The sequence below is a fragment of the Drosophila pseudoobscura genome, chromosome X (genome assembly GCF_009870125.1).
Source record: "Drosophila pseudoobscura strain MV-25-SWS-2005 chromosome X, UCI_Dpse_MV25, whole genome shotgun sequence".
Lineage (NCBI taxonomy): Eukaryota > Metazoa > Arthropoda > Insecta > Diptera > Drosophilidae > Drosophila > Drosophila pseudoobscura.
In genome coordinates, this window is record NC_046683.1 from 8,219,307 (window position 1) to 8,236,298 (window position 16,992).

At 44.4% G+C, this 16,992-nt stretch overlaps 5 protein-coding genes across 9 annotated transcripts; 3 read left to right on the top strand and 2 right to left on the bottom strand.

The window, feature by feature from the left end:
- The first annotated feature begins 753 nt into the window (after positions 1-753).
- Positions 754-1,927, top strand: LOC4815329 (HIG1 domain family member 2A, mitochondrial). 2 transcript variants are annotated; one of them, XM_001355025.4, is made up of 3 exons: positions 754-866; positions 1,053-1,211; positions 1,326-1,927. In XM_001355025.4, the coding sequence occupies exons 2-3, from the start codon at positions 1,067-1,069 to the stop codon at positions 1,493-1,495; spliced, it is 315 nt and encodes a 104-aa protein (XP_001355061.2). In that variant the 5' UTR covers positions 754-866; positions 1,053-1,066; the 3' UTR covers positions 1,496-1,927. The 2 variants fall into 2 exon arrangements, with proteins under 2 accessions (XP_001355061.2, XP_033239283.1); XM_033383392.1 differs by lacking the exon at positions 754-866 and having other exon boundaries at positions 976-1,211.
- Positions 1,928-2,264: 337 nt separating this feature from the next.
- Positions 2,265-4,706, top strand: LOC4815309 (uncharacterized). The gene is made up of 4 exons (XM_015186504.2): positions 2,265-2,544; positions 3,071-3,436; positions 3,508-3,823; positions 3,893-4,706. Exons 2-4 carry the CDS (start codon positions 3,081-3,083, stop codon positions 4,148-4,150), a joined length of 930 nt encoding a protein of 309 aa, XP_015041990.1. The 5' UTR covers positions 2,265-2,544; positions 3,071-3,080; the 3' UTR covers positions 4,151-4,706.
- A 512-nt stretch (positions 4,707-5,218) lies between these two features.
- CalpC (calpain C) lies at positions 5,219-7,966 on the bottom strand. Its single transcript, XM_001355023.4, has 2 exons — positions 6,979-7,966; positions 5,219-6,900 (listed from the first exon to the last, which is right to left on the bottom strand). Exons 1-2 carry the CDS (start codon positions 7,677-7,679, stop codon positions 5,601-5,603), a joined length of 2,001 nt encoding a protein of 666 aa, XP_001355059.3. The 5' UTR covers positions 7,680-7,966; the 3' UTR covers positions 5,219-5,600.
- A 609-nt stretch (positions 7,967-8,575) lies between these two features.
- kat80 (katanin 80) lies at positions 8,576-16,222 on the top strand. Of its 3 annotated transcripts, none has more exons than XM_015186503.2 (9): positions 8,576-9,013; positions 9,210-9,337; positions 9,401-9,618; positions 13,309-13,786; positions 13,846-14,904; positions 14,968-15,098; positions 15,335-15,424; positions 15,483-15,557; positions 15,624-16,222. In XM_015186503.2, the coding sequence occupies exons 1-9, from the start codon at positions 8,980-8,982 to the stop codon at positions 15,856-15,858; spliced, it is 2,448 nt and encodes an 815-aa protein (XP_015041989.2). In that variant the 5' UTR covers positions 8,576-8,979; the 3' UTR covers positions 15,859-16,222. The 3 variants fall into 3 exon arrangements, with proteins under 3 accessions (XP_015041989.2, XP_033239280.1, XP_002134353.2); XM_002134317.3 differs by having other exon boundaries at positions 8,577-9,013; positions 14,965-15,098; XM_033383389.1 differs by having other exon boundaries at positions 13,846-15,098.
- On the bottom strand, positions 10,281-13,011 carry Mfe2 (peroxisomal Multifunctional enzyme type 2). 2 transcript variants are annotated; one of them, XM_001355022.4, is made up of 3 exons: positions 12,855-13,011; positions 11,687-12,450; positions 10,281-11,550 (listed from the first exon to the last, which is right to left on the bottom strand). In XM_001355022.4, the coding sequence occupies exons 2-3, from the start codon at positions 12,390-12,392 to the stop codon at positions 10,463-10,465; spliced, it is 1,794 nt and encodes a 597-aa protein (XP_001355058.2). In that variant the 5' UTR covers positions 12,393-12,450; positions 12,855-13,011; the 3' UTR covers positions 10,281-10,462. The 2 variants fall into 2 exon arrangements, with proteins under 2 accessions (XP_001355058.2, XP_033239281.1); XM_033383390.1 differs by lacking the exon at positions 12,855-13,011 and adding an exon at positions 12,629-12,752.
- Positions 16,223-16,992: the final 770 nt, after the last annotated feature.

A 16,992-nucleotide genomic window follows, 5' to 3' on the forward strand; every position in this document is an offset into this window, starting at 1 on the left:
GCGAAACAATGTGAAAATAATGCAGCTGTATGTAAGCGTGTTGGTGAGGTCACAAATACCCAGCAGACAAATTTTGTGGACGCTTTTTGACCAAATATAAAAATTTCCCTATTTTAAATATTATACAAATATTTAATTCAAATATTATTGTTTATTATTTGCAGTTTATGGTCTTTTTACAGAGACCAAGAATACATAGATATCGGGATCGAGTAAACTTATCATATTCATAAATAGGTCTAAGTCATGTTAATCTGATAAAAAGTCATTGTTTCAAATAGGCTTGGGAAACCGAATTTCAACGTAAATTAAATTAAATAGGTAATAAAGGTATTCGTACTCAAAGCGGATACCTGTTGGCCAGCCACAATGACATAACATTCCATATGCTTTTGACCATTTTTGTTTAAACTTAATATTAGGCACAATCCATGAAGATGACAACTTAAATTAAGCCAGTCTTGAGGAAACTGATTAATCAAACCGATTAAAAGTTTCAGTTCAGAGCTGAGGGTTTTAGCTAGCTAATAATATTCAACTGAATAAATCGAGGAATATGAAAAAGTACATTAACCCATTGTCGACCAATTTACGGTATACTTTAAAATCAAACCAAAATCATAGAAAAGAAAAAAAGAAGAAGACAAAATAATAACAAAAGGAACAGTATGTGGGAAGAGTGGTGGGAACAGTATATTTATGGTATATTTTGCAATTTTTTACGTTTCCCGGTATATTTCTGAGGGTATACCTCATCGATAAGTGCGAAATAATGAGCCGTAATTTTGAATGGGCTACAAAAAATCGTAAGGCAAAAACAGCCAGGAATATAACTTGAGGAAAAAAAAACAGATTTCGTTTTCAAGGTATATTTTGCAAATGGTGTATATCAGCGTATATGCTTTGCATTTTCTGGGACATTTTGCCTGTTGTCACCACCTTCTTTTTCCTTCCATTACGTAGCAAATATGTACCAAATGTGTAGTAGCCGTGTAGAGTTTGTGATTGACTTTAGTTTTTTTGTTTTGACAACACATTCGCTTTTGCTCTAGAAAGAATTTGAAAAATGTCGAGCAAGGCACAAATTACTCTTCCCGAAGAGGAATTGGATTGGATTCAGCTGCGCCAGGATCTGGGACCCGTGATTGAGGTGGAAACCACCAAGGAAAAGCTGCAGCGCAAAATTAAGGAGAACCCGCTGGTTCCGATTGGTAAGCTGGCGGCGTAATTTCGCCGCGATTTCTGTTATATAAACACAACAATATATTAACTAATGTGTTTTCATCTCCCCTCCCTGCCACTTCCCGTCACTTCCCGCCACATAGGATGCCTGGCCACTACCGCGGCCCTGACAATGGGCTTGTACAACTTCCGTACTGGCAATCGAAAGATGTCCCAATTGATGATGCGCACCCGTATCGCTGCCCAGGGATTCACAGTTGCCGCCTTGATTATCGGCGTTGTGATGACTTATGGCGAAAAGAAAACCCCTTAATTGCTACAAAAGATACCATTAGTACCATGTAGCTTTAAACTAAAACCTGAAATTTTAGCTTAAAATGGCAGATATGTATATACATATAAATAGATATATAATGTATAAAATTGATCATAATATAATTTTAAAGATGTGTGGGTAAATTATGGCCAAGAGCTAGTTGTAATATCTTTTTGTAAAGTATATTTATATCGCGGTTCCTTGGCTGAGTCGACAATGAATGCAGTTATATGAAATCTTCGGAATGGTTAATTGTAACCCCAGCGCATACATTTTCCTTTCGAATGCACAAAAATGTCTTGTCTAAATTCTCGTCACTCCTCAATAACTTGCACCGCTTGCAGGCTTCTTGCAATATCACTCGTACCTTTATTAGCTTATTTTATTGGGAATTAAAGCCACTAAAATGCCAATTGGTAAAAACATCAACTTTGGTTTGATTTATTTTCAAGTATATACATATGTATGAGAACTTAGAGTCAAAGAACTGACTGCCTAAAGAATATTTTTGATGTATAGGAATTGTACAAATATCAAAAAATTGAAGTAGTCGTCTATAAGTATACGTCTGTATGTACTATTGTCGGGTATTTCGAGTCGAGCATTGCGTGGGAGCGATGGGGGCTTAGACATAATTTAAAGGCATCAAAATCTATATAAATAATAACTGTTTATAATTTGTATTAATTTTTATTTGCAAATGTAGAAACTTAAGGCTTAATTCCTTTTGCGAAAGGGGGAGATACATATATATCTTTCTTTATACCCCTTCCCTCTGTTGCGTTTCTCTCAAATAACAAACATTCGAAGCGTAATTCCTATACGGTATAAAAGAGATGTTTACAATTGTGTATGCCTCCTCCAGCTGGGGTGTGGCCTAAAGAGTGGGTGGCCAAGGGTTAGAGCCCAGACGCTGAATGGGAGATGTGCGCGCGCACTTACGGTCTGGTCCGTTCTGTGCTGGGGAGAAGGACACGCATTTCAGGATAGGATAGTGTCTGGGCATTCAGTACAGAGTAGGATTTCATTGACACAGGACACAAAAGGTGTGGAAAACAGTTTGAATATTTCTTGTTTTGTTTATTTGTTTGTCTTTTCTGTCCAAGTGCGCCCCTACCCATGTGATCTATTAATCTATCTGATATTGTACATTATTTAAAGTACATACATATATTCCTCTCTGAATAATTTTGGTTGTAGCAGCTCCTGTAGACAGCGGAATTTCGTTGTGAAAATTATTATATATTTAAGATTCAAGATTGTGTGTTGGATGCACGCTTATCAGACAATGGAGATCTACTATAATCCCTGGCCCAAATGGGGGGTCGGGTCTCAAGTGCGTCAAAATATTTACGGAAATTAGACGCTAGAAAAACCTACCCCCAAAAAAGGGCAATGTTTTGGACGCATACACACATATGTATACATTAATACCTATTAGAGGATGTAGGTATTTCGCTATTGATTTATAGCATGTCCTGCTGTGTGGAGGGGTCTGTCTGTTATCCTTGTTAGGATACATTTATACGAGTATATGAAGTACTGATAAGGTGTTTTGCGTGTGTTTTGCAGCTTCTCCAAAATGAATATAGTATTGGGAAATTGTGTGGGAAGCTGCGACCAATTGGCAGGACCACCACCTGACTTTATACTATCGATGCCGCCGCCGCCATTGCCATCGTTCCTCATCAGCAAACCGACAACCATCGAGACTCTGATGCCGCCGTCCAACGAGTCGCAGCCGTGCTTTGCCGCATTCATGTGCGGCGGCCAGGGGGGCCAGGGCCAGCACAATGACAGCAATGGCAATGCTCTGATGGAGCTGGTGCGTAGCAGCGATACCAGGAGTCTGGAGAATGTTTGGTTCTTTGTCTCCTCCTGTGTGGGCATATTCGTGCTGGGCTGCTTCCTGGCCATCATTGTGATCAGATGCAGGGAGTAAGTTTGCTGTTCACAAGCAGAGCGAGAGCATCTACAAGGGAGTATCTAAATCTGTTCCATTTTTGCAGGACTTTCCTCTCCTATCACGACGCAAACATCAAGCAGACGGCCATCAATGCCTTGGGCGAGGCAACCAAATCGAATGCCTTCTCCTCGGGCGGCATACTGTATCCTTGTGCGACGGCCAACAGTAGGGACCTGCTGCAGAGTCAGCTGGTGAATGATAGCCGCCTGCTGTGGGCCACTCTAACACCACACGGCACTAGGCACTTTATCATTGAAAACTCCCAGGATGGGGGGCACTACGAGTCGGTGGATTATCGCGGCAAGGCCCACAGTCAGGTGTTTCGCGGCTATGCCAAGCACTCGCAATCGTTTGTCAAGGTAAATATCACTCACAACTTATGGCCACAGATCTCCATTCATAGAGTTTTCTTTCTCTCTCTCTGGCAGTCGTTTGATAATAATGGTTTCGTTGATTATGACTATGAGGATCCCACACCTTTGATGGATTCCTATCACGATGACATGGACTCGGGCTACCAGGAGCCCCATGAGGTGACCGGCTCGCTGAATCAGTCGTCCCCCATGCATGGCCATGCAACAGCTAATGACACACCGACAAATGTGAACACCCTATCGATCAGCCGCAAGACCACTCTGTCGCGTCGCATCAGCGATGCCTCCTCGCACAACGGGACAACGATGTAATGTCTGCTGGGTGCCGCACGAGTTTCGTTATGTAAATTACACCGAAAAAGAGTGAGGAGGGTGCAGGTCCATCCACAACTAACTACTACAGATCGTCACAGTATTTTCGATACAGATTCCAGACACAGAGATACTGATGATATTTTAGTCTACTCTTAAGTGGGGGAATAATACAGACACAGAAGATACCGAATACAGATCGGAGGAATAGAAAGCAATACTAATGTTGATTAAGTATAGATTCGCGCTAATCGTGCATCGAACCAAAACAAAAACAAAAAAAAAACAAACAGAACAAACTAATATACGCATTGATCGCTCTCTCAATTGCTTTTTAAACTCGTACGTGCATCAGAAAAACCCACACACACACACAAACTATAAAACTAAATACTACAAATACTAGAACTACTAAACTACTACCACTACTAAGCATACTAAAAACTAAAAACTAATCAATTAGTTTCGGGCAACAACTATTGTATCTCATTACATGCATACCTATTGAACCGATTTCTCAAACGCTGGATTGAATAATTATACAATTTTAAACGTACACACAGAAAAAAGCTCATTTCATTTGTGGAAAACAAACAAAAAGAACAAAAAGGCAAGCGGTTTTGTGGTTTACTCAGTGATTCAAAAACTTCATCAAAATATTCAAAGTGCCAAAAGTTGTGACATTTTGGAATTTCCCTGCTTCCGAAATAATATAAATTGGGTTATACAAATCCAAAAGAATTATCATGTGTGTGCTCCGGTTATCGCAAATCGCAAAAAGTTCAGAATTCTAAAAAGTGCTCAGCTCGTTTCCACCGAAACTTCGAAATTTCCGAATAATTCTGGGTCAATATTATTTTCTAAATTTATTGAAATCAATTGACATAATAATTTCATTAACTTTGACCTATTAAAATCAACAAATGTGAATTAGTTTTTGGGTATTTTTAATACCATTTTTTACTTTATTATTATCTCTTATAAGAAAGATGATTCTTGAAAAAAGTTCTTTTAGAAATTCTCTCTTAAAAATTCAACGATCTAAACAAACAAAAAATTCCAGATAAATTACCCAATTTCTACTAAAAGTATATTCTTTTAGACTTTTGCACTAAACATTCAATTTAAAAAAAAAATACAAGCCATTGGGGTAAATTCCCAGACCATTTTTACGAGACATCAATGCCCGAAATTCGAAAACAATTCACATTGCGCTCATGGTAATGCCCAGAAATGTCAAGAATTTAGATTAAAATCGTCACAAACATTCATGATAAATAATATGAAAAGAAAACAGGAGGATATAAAAATTCAAAATTAATAATTATATATAAATATCGCAAAGAATATTTACAAGGCAAAGAAGAACACCGAAACTTGCGTTACTTTTCCGTTTCTGTCTGCTGCGACTATAGATATGTAGACTCTATGTATAGAGTCAAGAGTGCAGTCAGCAGCTTAATATACTCTTGATCCAGTCATGCAGATGCACCTCGATAACATTCACCTGGCTGTAGTTCTTTAAATGGAACTGATTGAATGCCGTCGTCAGATGAATGACGGCCGAGACAAAGTCACTGAGGCGTAGGGTGCCATCCTTGCGGATATAACGCTGTATGAGGCAGTTCATGATGTCGGTGCTCAGCTGAAAGCCAATGTCACAGAGGGCATCGCGCAAACGTTCCGCCCGCAAAATGCCGGCCTTCTCCTTGGTGTACATCTTGAAGACGCCCTGCCATGACTTGAGATTCACCATAAACGTCTTGAACTGCTGAAAGGTGATGCGCCCATTGCCGCTCTTGTCCTGCAAGGCAATCACCTGGCGGCAAATGTCTATGTTGGCGCACCCCTTGATGTAGTCATTGGGCAGGCAGGCCTCCAGCAGTTCGTGCAGCTCGAAACAGTTGATCGTCTTGTTCTCATCCGCCAGCTGCATGTACACCGGCTCGTACTGGCACACGCTCTTGATCTTCTGTATGCTGTCCTCGCTCTTGAGGGCCGGAAACGGGTCCAGCAGTATCATCGTCTGGGTCTCCAAGCAGGACAGTCGCAGCGCAGAGGTACCCAATATGCGGATGGTGAAGTGGGCCTCCTCCGCCGGCTCGTATGTGGTTGGTATGAGCACATAGTGGCCCGCCTCGAGCTGTGTGTGATAGCTGACATGCCGCGTGTTGCCATAGTCCGAATTGAGGAAGCTCACGTGATTCTTGAAGAAGTCTTTTTGCAGGCACTCGTTCAGGTTGTACTCGCGATTCCATGTGTACATTGTGAAGCCAATGACCTTTGGCTCAACGGCGGTGTGCTGATTGAGGGCTATGACAACGTCCTGCTTCTCCTGAACGGAAACAAGGAGCTGCGGATTGATGTGAAAGGACTCATGATTGCGACAACCGCCGGCTGTTACGCCCCGCTTCCACTGGCCCTGGTACATCTTCATTTTCCAATGCAGCGGTCGATTCTTGAGCATCTCCTCATCGTTGGCCGTCTCACTGTCCAGATAGACAATCTCTAGGGCGGTGAAAATTTGTACAAAATCATAGAACGACATCCAGAACTCGCCCAAATTCAATTGATTGAGCAGCCGTGCCCGTTCCCCCGATGAGACGCGCTCCCAGGTCTTTGACAGCGGCGACCAGTCGCCCAGAAAATTGGTCTTATCCCCAAATGGCTTACACGAAAACGTATCCTTTACGCAAATCAGCTGCACAGAGTCCCCCATCAGGGTCTCCACCTTGTCCAGGCTGGAAAGTCTGCAAAAAAGAAACCGTAGATAAGTCCAGTTCTGCGTATGGATATGATATGATATGATGTATAAGACCGTAGCCTACCTGTAGTTCACATTCACCAAAATGCCATTTGCCAAACGTTCGGCAATGTTTTTCTTCTGCACCGAGGAGGCTTTGACCGCCAGGCAGGTGACAATGCATGTGGAGGACAGCTGATCCTTGAGCGTTTGCGGCCTAATGGTGTCGGCCACAATGGGCATACACTTGACGACGCCGCCAAGCAGATCCGTGAGTCCATCCGAACGGGTGCCATACTTGAGGGCCTCATACGAGCCATGCAGCTTGGCTATGGCCTTCTCGAGGAGCGCGGCCCAGAAGCAGTTGGAGGACTGGGGCTGCATAAAGGCCAGCCGGCCGTTGATTGTGGGCAGACGATCGTCGACCAGGACCTCGACCCATTCGCCACACCACCACAGGCGAAAGCGATAGATGCCCTGCGATTTGGTGAGGCTCTGATCGGCTGGCACCACGCGATAGAAGAGATTCCGCAACGAGTAGAGGACCCCGAGGCAGGAGACCAGCCAGCGATCGCCCATCTTGCCAGGCACCACATCGAACTCGGCGTTTTCATTGAGAAACGAGGCCTGGGCATTGTTCAGCTCGGCAATACGCTTCCACTGGAACGTGAATGGGGGCGTTTGATAGTAGAAGACGGACGACTGAACTGCGGGGAAATCGCCGTCTTCCCACAGTACGTTCTTCGATCGACAATCACTTATAATGCGCTCATACTTTGATGCCATTTTATATCTGTCTTGTCTGCGTTTTTGTATCTTGTATATATCTTGTCCATGGGTGGCTGCTGCTGTTCACATTATATTCCACCGATCCGTAGGCCTAAGGCAGCTAAATCTCTCGCTAAATCTCCGCCACTTGTTGTAATCGAAGTGAAAGTTAAAGAGCTGCATTAAAATTATACACAGACAGTGCCAACTAGCCTAAGCCTAGCTTCGTATCGCATCGGATCTGGTTCGCTCGTGCGAACCGTTTTAATTGGGCGCATGCCACCCCACTCCCCCCTTCCCTATCCCACACACCAACACAACCATTCCATTGGCTAAATCTCGGTCTGGGCTTAACTGGTTCAAGATCGGTTGAGAACGGAACTTGAGCTGGAACCAGCGCGTTCCCAACAGAATTCGGACTATCGTAATTTAAAATTAAATTTAAATTTAAGTAGGTTGGAAAAGTACTTTAAACTGTACGATCATCAACGTAAAATGACTATTCAAGAAATAGATGCATAGATAGATCTTTCTAGAAGTTTATATGAAACATACATTACTTTTTGGGCGAACGATATTTAGAAAGAAATTAAATTAAACTTCTGTATGCTTGTCTTTAATCTGCTTAACTTTCACTAGGTAGAAACGGCTTTACTCATTATTTAACTGTATGGAAAAGTTGAATATGTCTCAGCTAATACTTTTTCCTAAAAGTCATCGATGTTTTGATGATTCACCGAATTTATTACTTTTTCGTGGAAGTCAACGATACTTTATGTATGAATTTTCCCATTTATTATTATTATTATACATCTATTATTATCTATATTATCCGAATAGAAAAGGAAGCTGATTATGACAATTGGAGTGCATTGAGTCCCGATTTCGTTCCTTAATAAGCTATCGCAGAGTAAGGCCCTGGTTTCAGGTGTCATCGATAGTTTCTGCCAGCCCTAGTCGTCGCTATAATTATAATGTGCATTTGTTTTTGTCCACAAAAATTGTCTCTTCTGTTCGTACCGTTAAGACTTTAATCGCATTTTGATAATGCGATCACGGTGAACGCCACGTAAAATGCAGCCCAAAAGTTAACAACGTTTATGTTCGTTCTGTATTTTTGTTCAACAAATAAACCACCACTCAAGAGTCAAGTCAGCAAAAAGTGACCCAGACACACCAGCTGATCCAAAGGCACCACACTAGCAGACAGACAGACCATCACACCTGCTACGAATAAAGGGGATTTATTTACAAAACTGGCATTTCTGGGGGATCTGAACATTGCCTGGATATTAGAATAACATCAATTTGATTGATAATGGCCCTGTCCAGGAATTTGATATCAAAGATCTGTAAGTAAAACCCAATATTCGAAAGTACCGTTTTAATTCTATATGCATGTATGTATAATGTTGTGTGTGTGTGTTGTGTCTGTGTATATAGAGGTGCGATACAAATACAGATGTCGAGTACACAGTTGTACAAACAATCGAATTGCATTCTAAAAAGATGGATTTCCGATCCAATAATCACTTTTCTCGTTGGCAGATAACATAAAGGCACACGATGGTAAAGTCACCAGCCTTGATCTTGGGGAAACGGGCCGTGTGCTGGTCACCGGTGGCGAGGATCGCAATGTCAATCTCTGGGCCATTGGCCAGAACGAGTGCTTTATGGTGAGACATTTATCCAGACATTTACTGAGGCCATAGCTTAAGCTCTGCTCTTTTCCATTTCAGTCCCTAACTGGCCATAATCGTTCCATTGATTGCGTACGGTTTGCATACAAAGACAATTTTGTTTACTCTGCCGATGATATTGGCATCATACGGAGATGGGATCTCAATGCCCAGAAGATATATTCAACGCTCAACGGGCATATGAAGAGTGTGCGCACCCTGGACTTTAATCCCTCGGGGGAGTACGTGGTATCTGGCAGCAATGATACCACCGTTAGGTGAGTTATCCGCCATGCCCAAAACTCTTTAAATTAGTCAGCTCTTAGAGCCCACAAATCTGTTTGCTCGTTGAAAGATACTCGCACCTCTGTTCGTGACTTAGAGTGAGAGGGGTATAGTTTCGGCAAGTCTCGTCTCCCTCTGCTGTGCGTCAGATAAGTGATCTAGTTTTTGTAGATTTATCTTCCCATTTGGATCCTCTGCCTTTGTCTTTTATTTATGTGCGCTTGGATGAATCCAAAACAAATGTGATTCATGAAATTAGCCGATTAGGGGCATATCCCCTACAATCTGTGAGGTCTGCTGGCTGTCCGCGCCCTGATACTTTCCAAGACGTCGATTATTAGTTTTTCGCCAGGTCCTTGACCGCTTAGGCTGTTGGTCTGCTTGCCCAGATCCTGTGCAGCAGTTGGACGAGCCTCCTTGGGCTGAGTTTGGTACTGCAGCTCCTGCCTAAGTTCCTGCAGGGTTTGCTCTCTCTTTCTTCGGGGACGGGACACCTCCTCGCTATCGATGGCAACAGGTCCGTCCAGCACTCTTGATTCCTTTTCTAAAAACTATTTCCCCCCTTTTAAGGAATATATCTAATGCCTGATTTATTCTGTTGAGGTGCAACTATTTGCAGCATCGCTCGATGCTTTTTTGGACTAAAATGAGATCATTTTGGAAAACAGTCGTTAGTTTATTGGGGCCGTAAAAGGGTTTCGTTTCTATTTCTACCACCGAAGGAAGGGGGTTGCATACTGGTGCATATGTACAGATATATAACGATTATATGTATATGTAAAAAAAGGCAAACAAGGGAATGAGGAGAGTTCATTCAAAAAGACAAGCAGCAGCGGCTTACAACTTGGCCTTGGTGCTCTTCAGATCAACGTAGGCCCCCGAAATAACCTCCTTGCCGGTCTCTACCACCAGGGTGCGGAAATGTACGCGTGTGCCCTCCAGCCACATGTCCACCTTCAGCGTCTGGCCGGGCAGAACGGGGCCTGAGAAGCGCACTTTGATGGCCTTGAAGAGCGTCGGATTGTTGTCGGCATACTGGCTGAGAACGGCCCGGACCGAGTAGCCCAGGGTGCACAGGCCGTGCAGAATGGGTGTCTTGAAGCCGGCCAAGAGTGCCATCTGTGGATCAATGTGCAGGGGATTGCGATCGCCGGAGAGTCTGTAGAGTACGGCCTGATCCGCGCTGGTCGAGTACTGAATGGAGGAGTCCGGCTGACGGTTGGGATTCGGCAGCAGTGGCACTACACCGGCAATTGGATTCTTTTTGCCACCGAATTTGCCTGCACCCACCACAAACACGCAGCTCTGGTTCTTGACCACCAAACGACCGCTCTCGTCGAACGAATCGCAATTGGTCACAACAACGGCGCCGGATCCCTTGTCCATCACATCGAACACCTTGCCGGTCGTTGTCAGGGTACCGCCGGTGGGAAGATCGTCGGCGATCTCCAAATACTGTTCGCCGTGCAGAATGTTGGTGAAGTCGGCCTGATTGTTGGGCAGGGCACTGCCGACCAGCTTGTCCGTGGACATGGCCAGCAGTAGGCCGGGCAGGACAAAGAACGAGGGTATGGCCGAGAAATCAGCATCGTTCTCGTACAGGAAGCGCAGATCCTGGCTGTTCTTGATCGATGCACCAATGCCCAAGGCGTAGGTGATGAGCTCCTTGTTGTCGAATGTGAATGTGTCCTCGACGGCATCGCCGCCGCCGGCCTTAAGCTTCTCGATCACCTCCAGCAGATAGCCAGTGGCCTCGGCCATCGAATTGAGGTGCTTGGCCTGCGACATGTCCGTCACCTTGGACCAGGCATTCTTCACATACTCAAGGGTGACGGTATCATCCAGAGAGGGTCGCAGCACAGATCCCTTGCCACGGACCGTCTGCACTTTGGCGGCCCATCCAGCGGCACTTTCGATGTAGCTGCCTAAACGGAAAAGATTTCGATTAGCAAGAGCGCCCGCTTTATCAGAGATTATTCTTTATCTTGCGGAAGAATGAACTTTGTTCTGCCTAAATGCCCAAACCTCTGAATTCCCAATTGAACCTCCTCGAACACTCACCATTGTCCTCGCAGGATTCGTGGCACAGGTAGGCAACAACCGGTGCAATCAGATGCGGCTTCAGCTCATTGAAAAGAACTTCGGGAATAATTCCCTCGGTCATGCGGCTGGCCGCCGTTGGGATAATCACGTTGCAGAAGATATTATTGCGAGCGCCCTCGATGGCAACGGTGTTGGCCAGGCCAACGAGTCCCATTTTGGCAGCCGCATAGTTTCCCTGTCCAAAGTTACCAAAGATGCCCGAATTCGACGAGGTCATGACGATGCGGCCAAAGTTTTGGCTCTTCATGTGCCCAAAGGCGGCCTGAGTGCACTTAAAGCTGCCCTTCAGATGGACGTCGTTGACGAGATTCCAGTCCTGTTCGGTTGTTTTGAGGAGACTGCGATCGCGCAGAATGCCGGCATTGTTGATGAGTATATCCACACGGCCATAGGCCTTGATGGCCGTCTCAATGACCTTTGCCCCATCGATGACAGAATTGTAATCGGCCACCGCCTCGCCGCCACTCTTGCGAATCTCCTCAACGACCACATCGGCGGCACGCTGCGAGGCACCCTCACCGGAATGAGTGCCGCCCAGGTCGTTGACCACCACCTTGGCGCCACGGGAGGCCAGAAGGAGAGCATACTCTCGGCCCAAGCCGGCACCGGCACCAGTCACCACCGCCACACGGCCATCGAAACGCAGTTTGCCAGCAGAAGACATGTTTTCTGGTTAATTTTTCCCTGTTTGGAAATCCGGTTACGCCTGCTCCAACGATCAACTGTCGAATGAAAAAATGAAAGGTATTCCGCGTTGAATTATTAGTTATGTGGGGGGGAATATCGTGTGGGTTCCAAAGTGTGTCCTGATAGTGATATCTCCAGATGTATATATATATATACATATACATATGCTTGTGCATACAGAATGAAAATGTGAAAGTTTTATTGACTCCTGACCAAAGAATCGAAAGACAATTCGGTTTGATCCAAGTCCAACAACGGTTCAGAGTTCAATAAAACGAACACAGAAGGCACAACAAATTGACAAACAAAATGTTTTAATAATGTTTTTCTAGCACACACACATGCACACACGCCAGCCAAGCAAGCAATGCAAATACTATGTTCATATATAGATGTGGGGATTAGGGCAATCGCCGCTCCCCATTTACACACAACTTACAGTTCTTGTAGACTAAACGCACGTTAACGTTGCTGCTCGGATGCGATTCCTTAACTTAACACAAAAGATTAGCAGCTCTATATCGCAGGTACAAAGTGCAACAAGCGATAAGCAACTTAAAAATGGGTTTAATGGGAGCAAAAGAATTCGGTGCTGCCAGATCGATGGAAAAAACATATGGCAGCTGGAATATCGATTAATACATATATCGATAGCTGTAAATGCAGTGCGATGTTTCTTATTGCATTTTTGAAAATGGCGCCATCTAGATTTTTGATATCTGGCTCCACCTTAACAGAAACTCTATCGATATATCTATCGATTTTGAAACATACCGCGAAAATAAATATCTAATGCACTGATAAAATGATGTTTACATAAATTATTGCCAATAAATATGAAAATATCGCAAAAGAATGCAATAATAATATGATTTTTTCTATATTCATTTCAGACTTTGGGACGTGCAGAATGAGAACAATTGCATTCGAGTGTGCCGGGGCCATATGTCGCATGTGAACTCTGTTAAATTCTCCCCGGACGGACTATGGATTGCTTCCGCTGGCCTGGAGGGATCCATTCTCATCTGGGACATAAGGAAGAGCAAACAGATCATGGAGTTTATAGCAGAGCCACCAGTCACGGCCATTACATGCATACAGTTCCATCCGTTTGAGTTCCTGCTCGCCGCTGGACGTATCGATGGCACCGTGTCCATTTATGATCTGGAGCATCAGCAGCTTGTCTCGCAGACCACACATTTCTATGGCCAGGCCATCAGATGCATAACGTTCAGTGACAATGGTGAATGCCTCTTTGTGGGCAGTGTTTCGGGCATCTCTGTTATTGGCTGGGAGCCCGACCGTGAGCTGGACCACATAAAGGGCTCCTGGTCCTCGCTGGGTGACATGAAAGTGGTCAACAATAAGCTGGTAAGTGGCTGTGCCCCTGAATCCTATGAAATCCCACTGATCTCTCATTTTGGTTGCAGATCTGTGGCTGTCATGAAATTGATGCTGTGTCCATTAATACCATAAGTCTGGACCGTGTGATACCGTTCTATCAGCCGCCGAATACCCTGCCCAACTTCAAGCACAATTCAACGAACCGAAAGAGCTTCACGCGCGGCAACCAAAAGTTTCGTTTGTCTTTGGGTGGCTCCAAGCCCGCCCAGGTCAAGGAGGAGCAAGAGCATGACAATAAAAGTCAGAATTTCGATGATCTATCATCGCCAAATCTGAGTCTGGAGGTTGTGAACGAGGCCGTATTGGAATCGACAGAGACATCGCCCATTTCGTCGCTGCAGCATCTGCCACAGCCCGGTCTAGTGGCACCTGGCGAGCACGTGCATCCGTATAGCCTCTACAGCTATAGTAGCTACAGCGGCATGGATGTGGGCGGTACTAGTTCCACCCGCCTCTTGCAGATGAATGGCCCCAGCTCGCTGCACACAGCGGAGAACTATAACAATATTTATTCGCTGGAGAAGGAGGAGGAGCCCGAGGCTGAGGCCGAGGCCGAGGTGGATGTGCAGCATTTGGAGTACAATCTGAACGAGAGCAATGCCCCGATACTCTCCAATTATGATAACTACGAGATGGCCGAGGACTTTCCAGTCAATCAGAACTTGAACTATTTGGTCAATAGCTATAAGGCAGTGCCGCCCGCCTCCTCCACGATCAATGCCTCGTCCAAGTCGATCAAGAAAACGACCACCAATCTGCACAAGCGAAGCACGGGCATCAGCAACACCAAACAGTCATCGACGGCCATTTTCGGCAGCAATAAGCTGAGCCAAGTGTCGTCGGTTAGCTCGATGGAGCTGCACAAGCTTGACGACAATATGATACTCAAGAAATCGTCCTCCTCGAATGTGGTCAACAAGAACAAACGGTCGATGGTGGCGACCACGCAGAGCCAGTTCTACAAGGAGAATAGCCAGCAGAAGAATATCAATGTGGAGATAATCACAAAGCCGCCAATGAGGTCACGCACCACCCTAGACATGCGTATATCGCATCAAAACAAAACTCAGGAAAAGCATACACACGTGAGTGATCTCCCAAAAAAAGGTTTTCAGCATGCCATATTGATTGATTCCCTCTTGCAGCAGCCACTTCACAATCATCGCATCATAGCAGATGATCACAATGATTTTGATTTCCTCTCAAGATCACACGAGGCTGTGCTACAGGAATTGAGCAATCGCCAGACCAGCCTGGATTTGCTACGACACTCCACAAGGTGAGCTTTTTGACCTGCAAATTGGAGACCACCAGGAATCCACAGTATTCTTAAAAGAAGAGAGAAAAAAACCTGCAATATTAGGATCCAACACAATGTGACGATACCTGTTTGGTTCAGTCCGTTTTGAAGGCATGAGAAAGCTAATATGCAGATTCGGTTGCCTGTTCATGCAGGGCTCTAATGCAAATGGTTAAAGTATTTCAACTCTGATTCCGTATAATCCCTTCCTATAGGTCGCATGATGTTTTGGGCGCCTTGAAGCAAGCTAGGAATACCGGAAGGTCGATCTTTATAGATCTGCTGGGAGCCATCCTAGAGAAACCGTGAGCCTGAATAAGAGATTTGTGTAAATGTTCTTTAACATCTTTTGATATGTTGTAGGTCCTCGTGGAACTTGGATTTCTGCATATTCGTTTTGCCAGAGATATTTGAACTTTTGCAAAGTCAACACAAGTTGTAAGTGCCACGACATAGTATAACCGATTTCGGGACCGAAACTAATTGTTAATTGTTCTTTACTAGCCACTTTACCAGAGCCTGTGATACATTGCGTATCATTTTGTCAAACTTCTTGCCAACCATACAGGAGAACCTCGACCCGTGGGCGGCCAATGGCTTGGGCGTGGATGTGACGCGGGAGGATCGTCAGAGGAAGTGCGCCGAATGCCAGCGATGGCTGTTGCAGATCAAGAACCTGCCCGAAAGTATTCACTTTGGGGGCACGCTGTCACAATTGCAGAATATAATTGTTTTTTAAAACATTGCATGCATATCTGTAGACTGTAAATTGTCCACGGGGTTCAGATTAGATCCAGACTCTTGAACGATTATCACCCACTGTGCAGGAACAGACAGCTTCCTTTTCTTTTTTTTTCGGGGGAGTGGCCTCATTTGTCGCTCTAAGCTGCCAAAAAAAAAAAACTATAAACAAAAAACATTTAAAACACACAATCGATTCAGGAGAAGCAGCCGCTTCCGAACCCTGTTTGTCCAGCATTAACAAAAACCCTTAGTCATTAAATGATTTACACTATTAATTCGTTATTGAAACTAATTTATATAATTATTATTTACACATACCACCTAAGCCTTATAAATTTCAAAAGTGTGCAACAAAAGTGTCTGAAAATCTGTGTACTTATTTGTCTAAAATCAAATCTACTATAAGTAATTTCTATGCTAACATTCTTCAATCGTGAGCTCTCATAGGGAGGCTTTCCATACAATTGGCTATGTTGTATCAAGCACTATGCCATTACCAAGATATGTTATGTTATGGTTTTTCGAGAAGCCTCGTCTACAATGCCTTGGGAAGCTGAGTGGGTCCCTAGAATCCAACAACAACAAGCGAAAAAGTCGGTCCCAAGAAAGTAAAATCTCAGGAACTTGATGCTTTACTTTGTAGATCTTACAGTCTTTGGTTGGATGTATAGTATAATATTTTAAACCATGAAAACATTCAATACCAGACAATTTTAAAAGAGAGTGCTGCAAATGCCAGCATTCGACTAATTTATGCAGAATCAAAGCTAGCCCCCGGTGGTACATGGAACTGCTTTTGCACTGTTGAAAACTTTCCCAATAAAGGCAGAATAATGCACTGGTGGTGGGGATGGTTGGAAAACGGTGACAACGGCCAGCGTCATCGAGGCGTGTCGTGGACAAGTTCGCGCTAAATCGTGGCTGGGGCTGCAGGTGATTTAGATGCGTCGTTAAAATGTCAACCAAATGCAGATGATTACGGGTGGCAGGGCACGCCCAGATGGACCCCATATGGAGAAGATACCAATCGGTAGTTTCAGTTGTAGTTTGCCGATCGGCATGGAGTTCTGAAAGCGGAGGGAGTGCATTCGCATTCTTGCGGTTGAGTGACTCGAATGGAATGGCCAAC

Bases quoted from the DNA above. Each gene is read 5' to 3' on its own strand.
- Mfe2 (XM_001355022.4), bottom strand. From the start codon at position 12,392: ATGTCTTCTGCTGGCAAACTGCGTTTCGATGGCCGTGTGGCGGTGGTG. The intron at 11,551-11,686 runs GTGAGTGTTCGA...TTTTCCGTTTAG, and splicing joins CGAATCCTGCGAGGACAATG to GCAGCTACATCGAAAGTGCC.
- CalpC (XM_001355023.4), bottom strand. From the start codon at position 7,679: ATGGCATCAAAGTATGAGCGCATTATAAGTGATTGTCGATCGAAGAAC. The intron at 6,901-6,978 runs GTAGGCTACGGT...TCTTTTTTGCAG, and splicing joins TTGGTGAATGTGAACTACAG to ACTTTCCAGCCTGGACAAGG.
- LOC4815309 (XM_015186504.2), top strand. From the start codon at position 3,081: ATGAATATAGTATTGGGAAATTGTGTGGGAAGCTGCGACCAATTGGCA. The intron at 3,437-3,507 runs GTAAGTTTGCTG...CCATTTTTGCAG, and splicing joins ATTGTGATCAGATGCAGGGA to GACTTTCCTCTCCTATCACG. The intron at 3,824-3,892 runs GTAAATATCACT...TCTCTCTGGCAG, and splicing joins ACTCGCAATCGTTTGTCAAG to TCGTTTGATAATAATGGTTT.
- kat80 (XM_033383389.1), top strand. From the start codon at position 8,980: ATGGCCCTGTCCAGGAATTTGATATCAAAGATCT. The intron at 15,099-15,334 runs GTGAGCTTTTTG...CCCTTCCTATAG, and splicing joins TTGCTACGACACTCCACAAG to GTCGCATGATGTTTTGGGCG. The intron at 15,425-15,482 runs GTGAGCCTGAAT...GATATGTTGTAG, and splicing joins GGAGCCATCCTAGAGAAACC to GTCCTCGTGGAACTTGGATT.
- LOC4815329 (XM_001355025.4), top strand. From the start codon at position 1,067: ATGTCGAGCAAGGCACAAATTACTCTTCCCGAAGAGGAATTGGATTGG. The intron at 1,212-1,325 runs GTAAGCTGGCGG...CCCGCCACATAG, and splicing joins GAACCCGCTGGTTCCGATTG to GATGCCTGGCCACTACCGCG.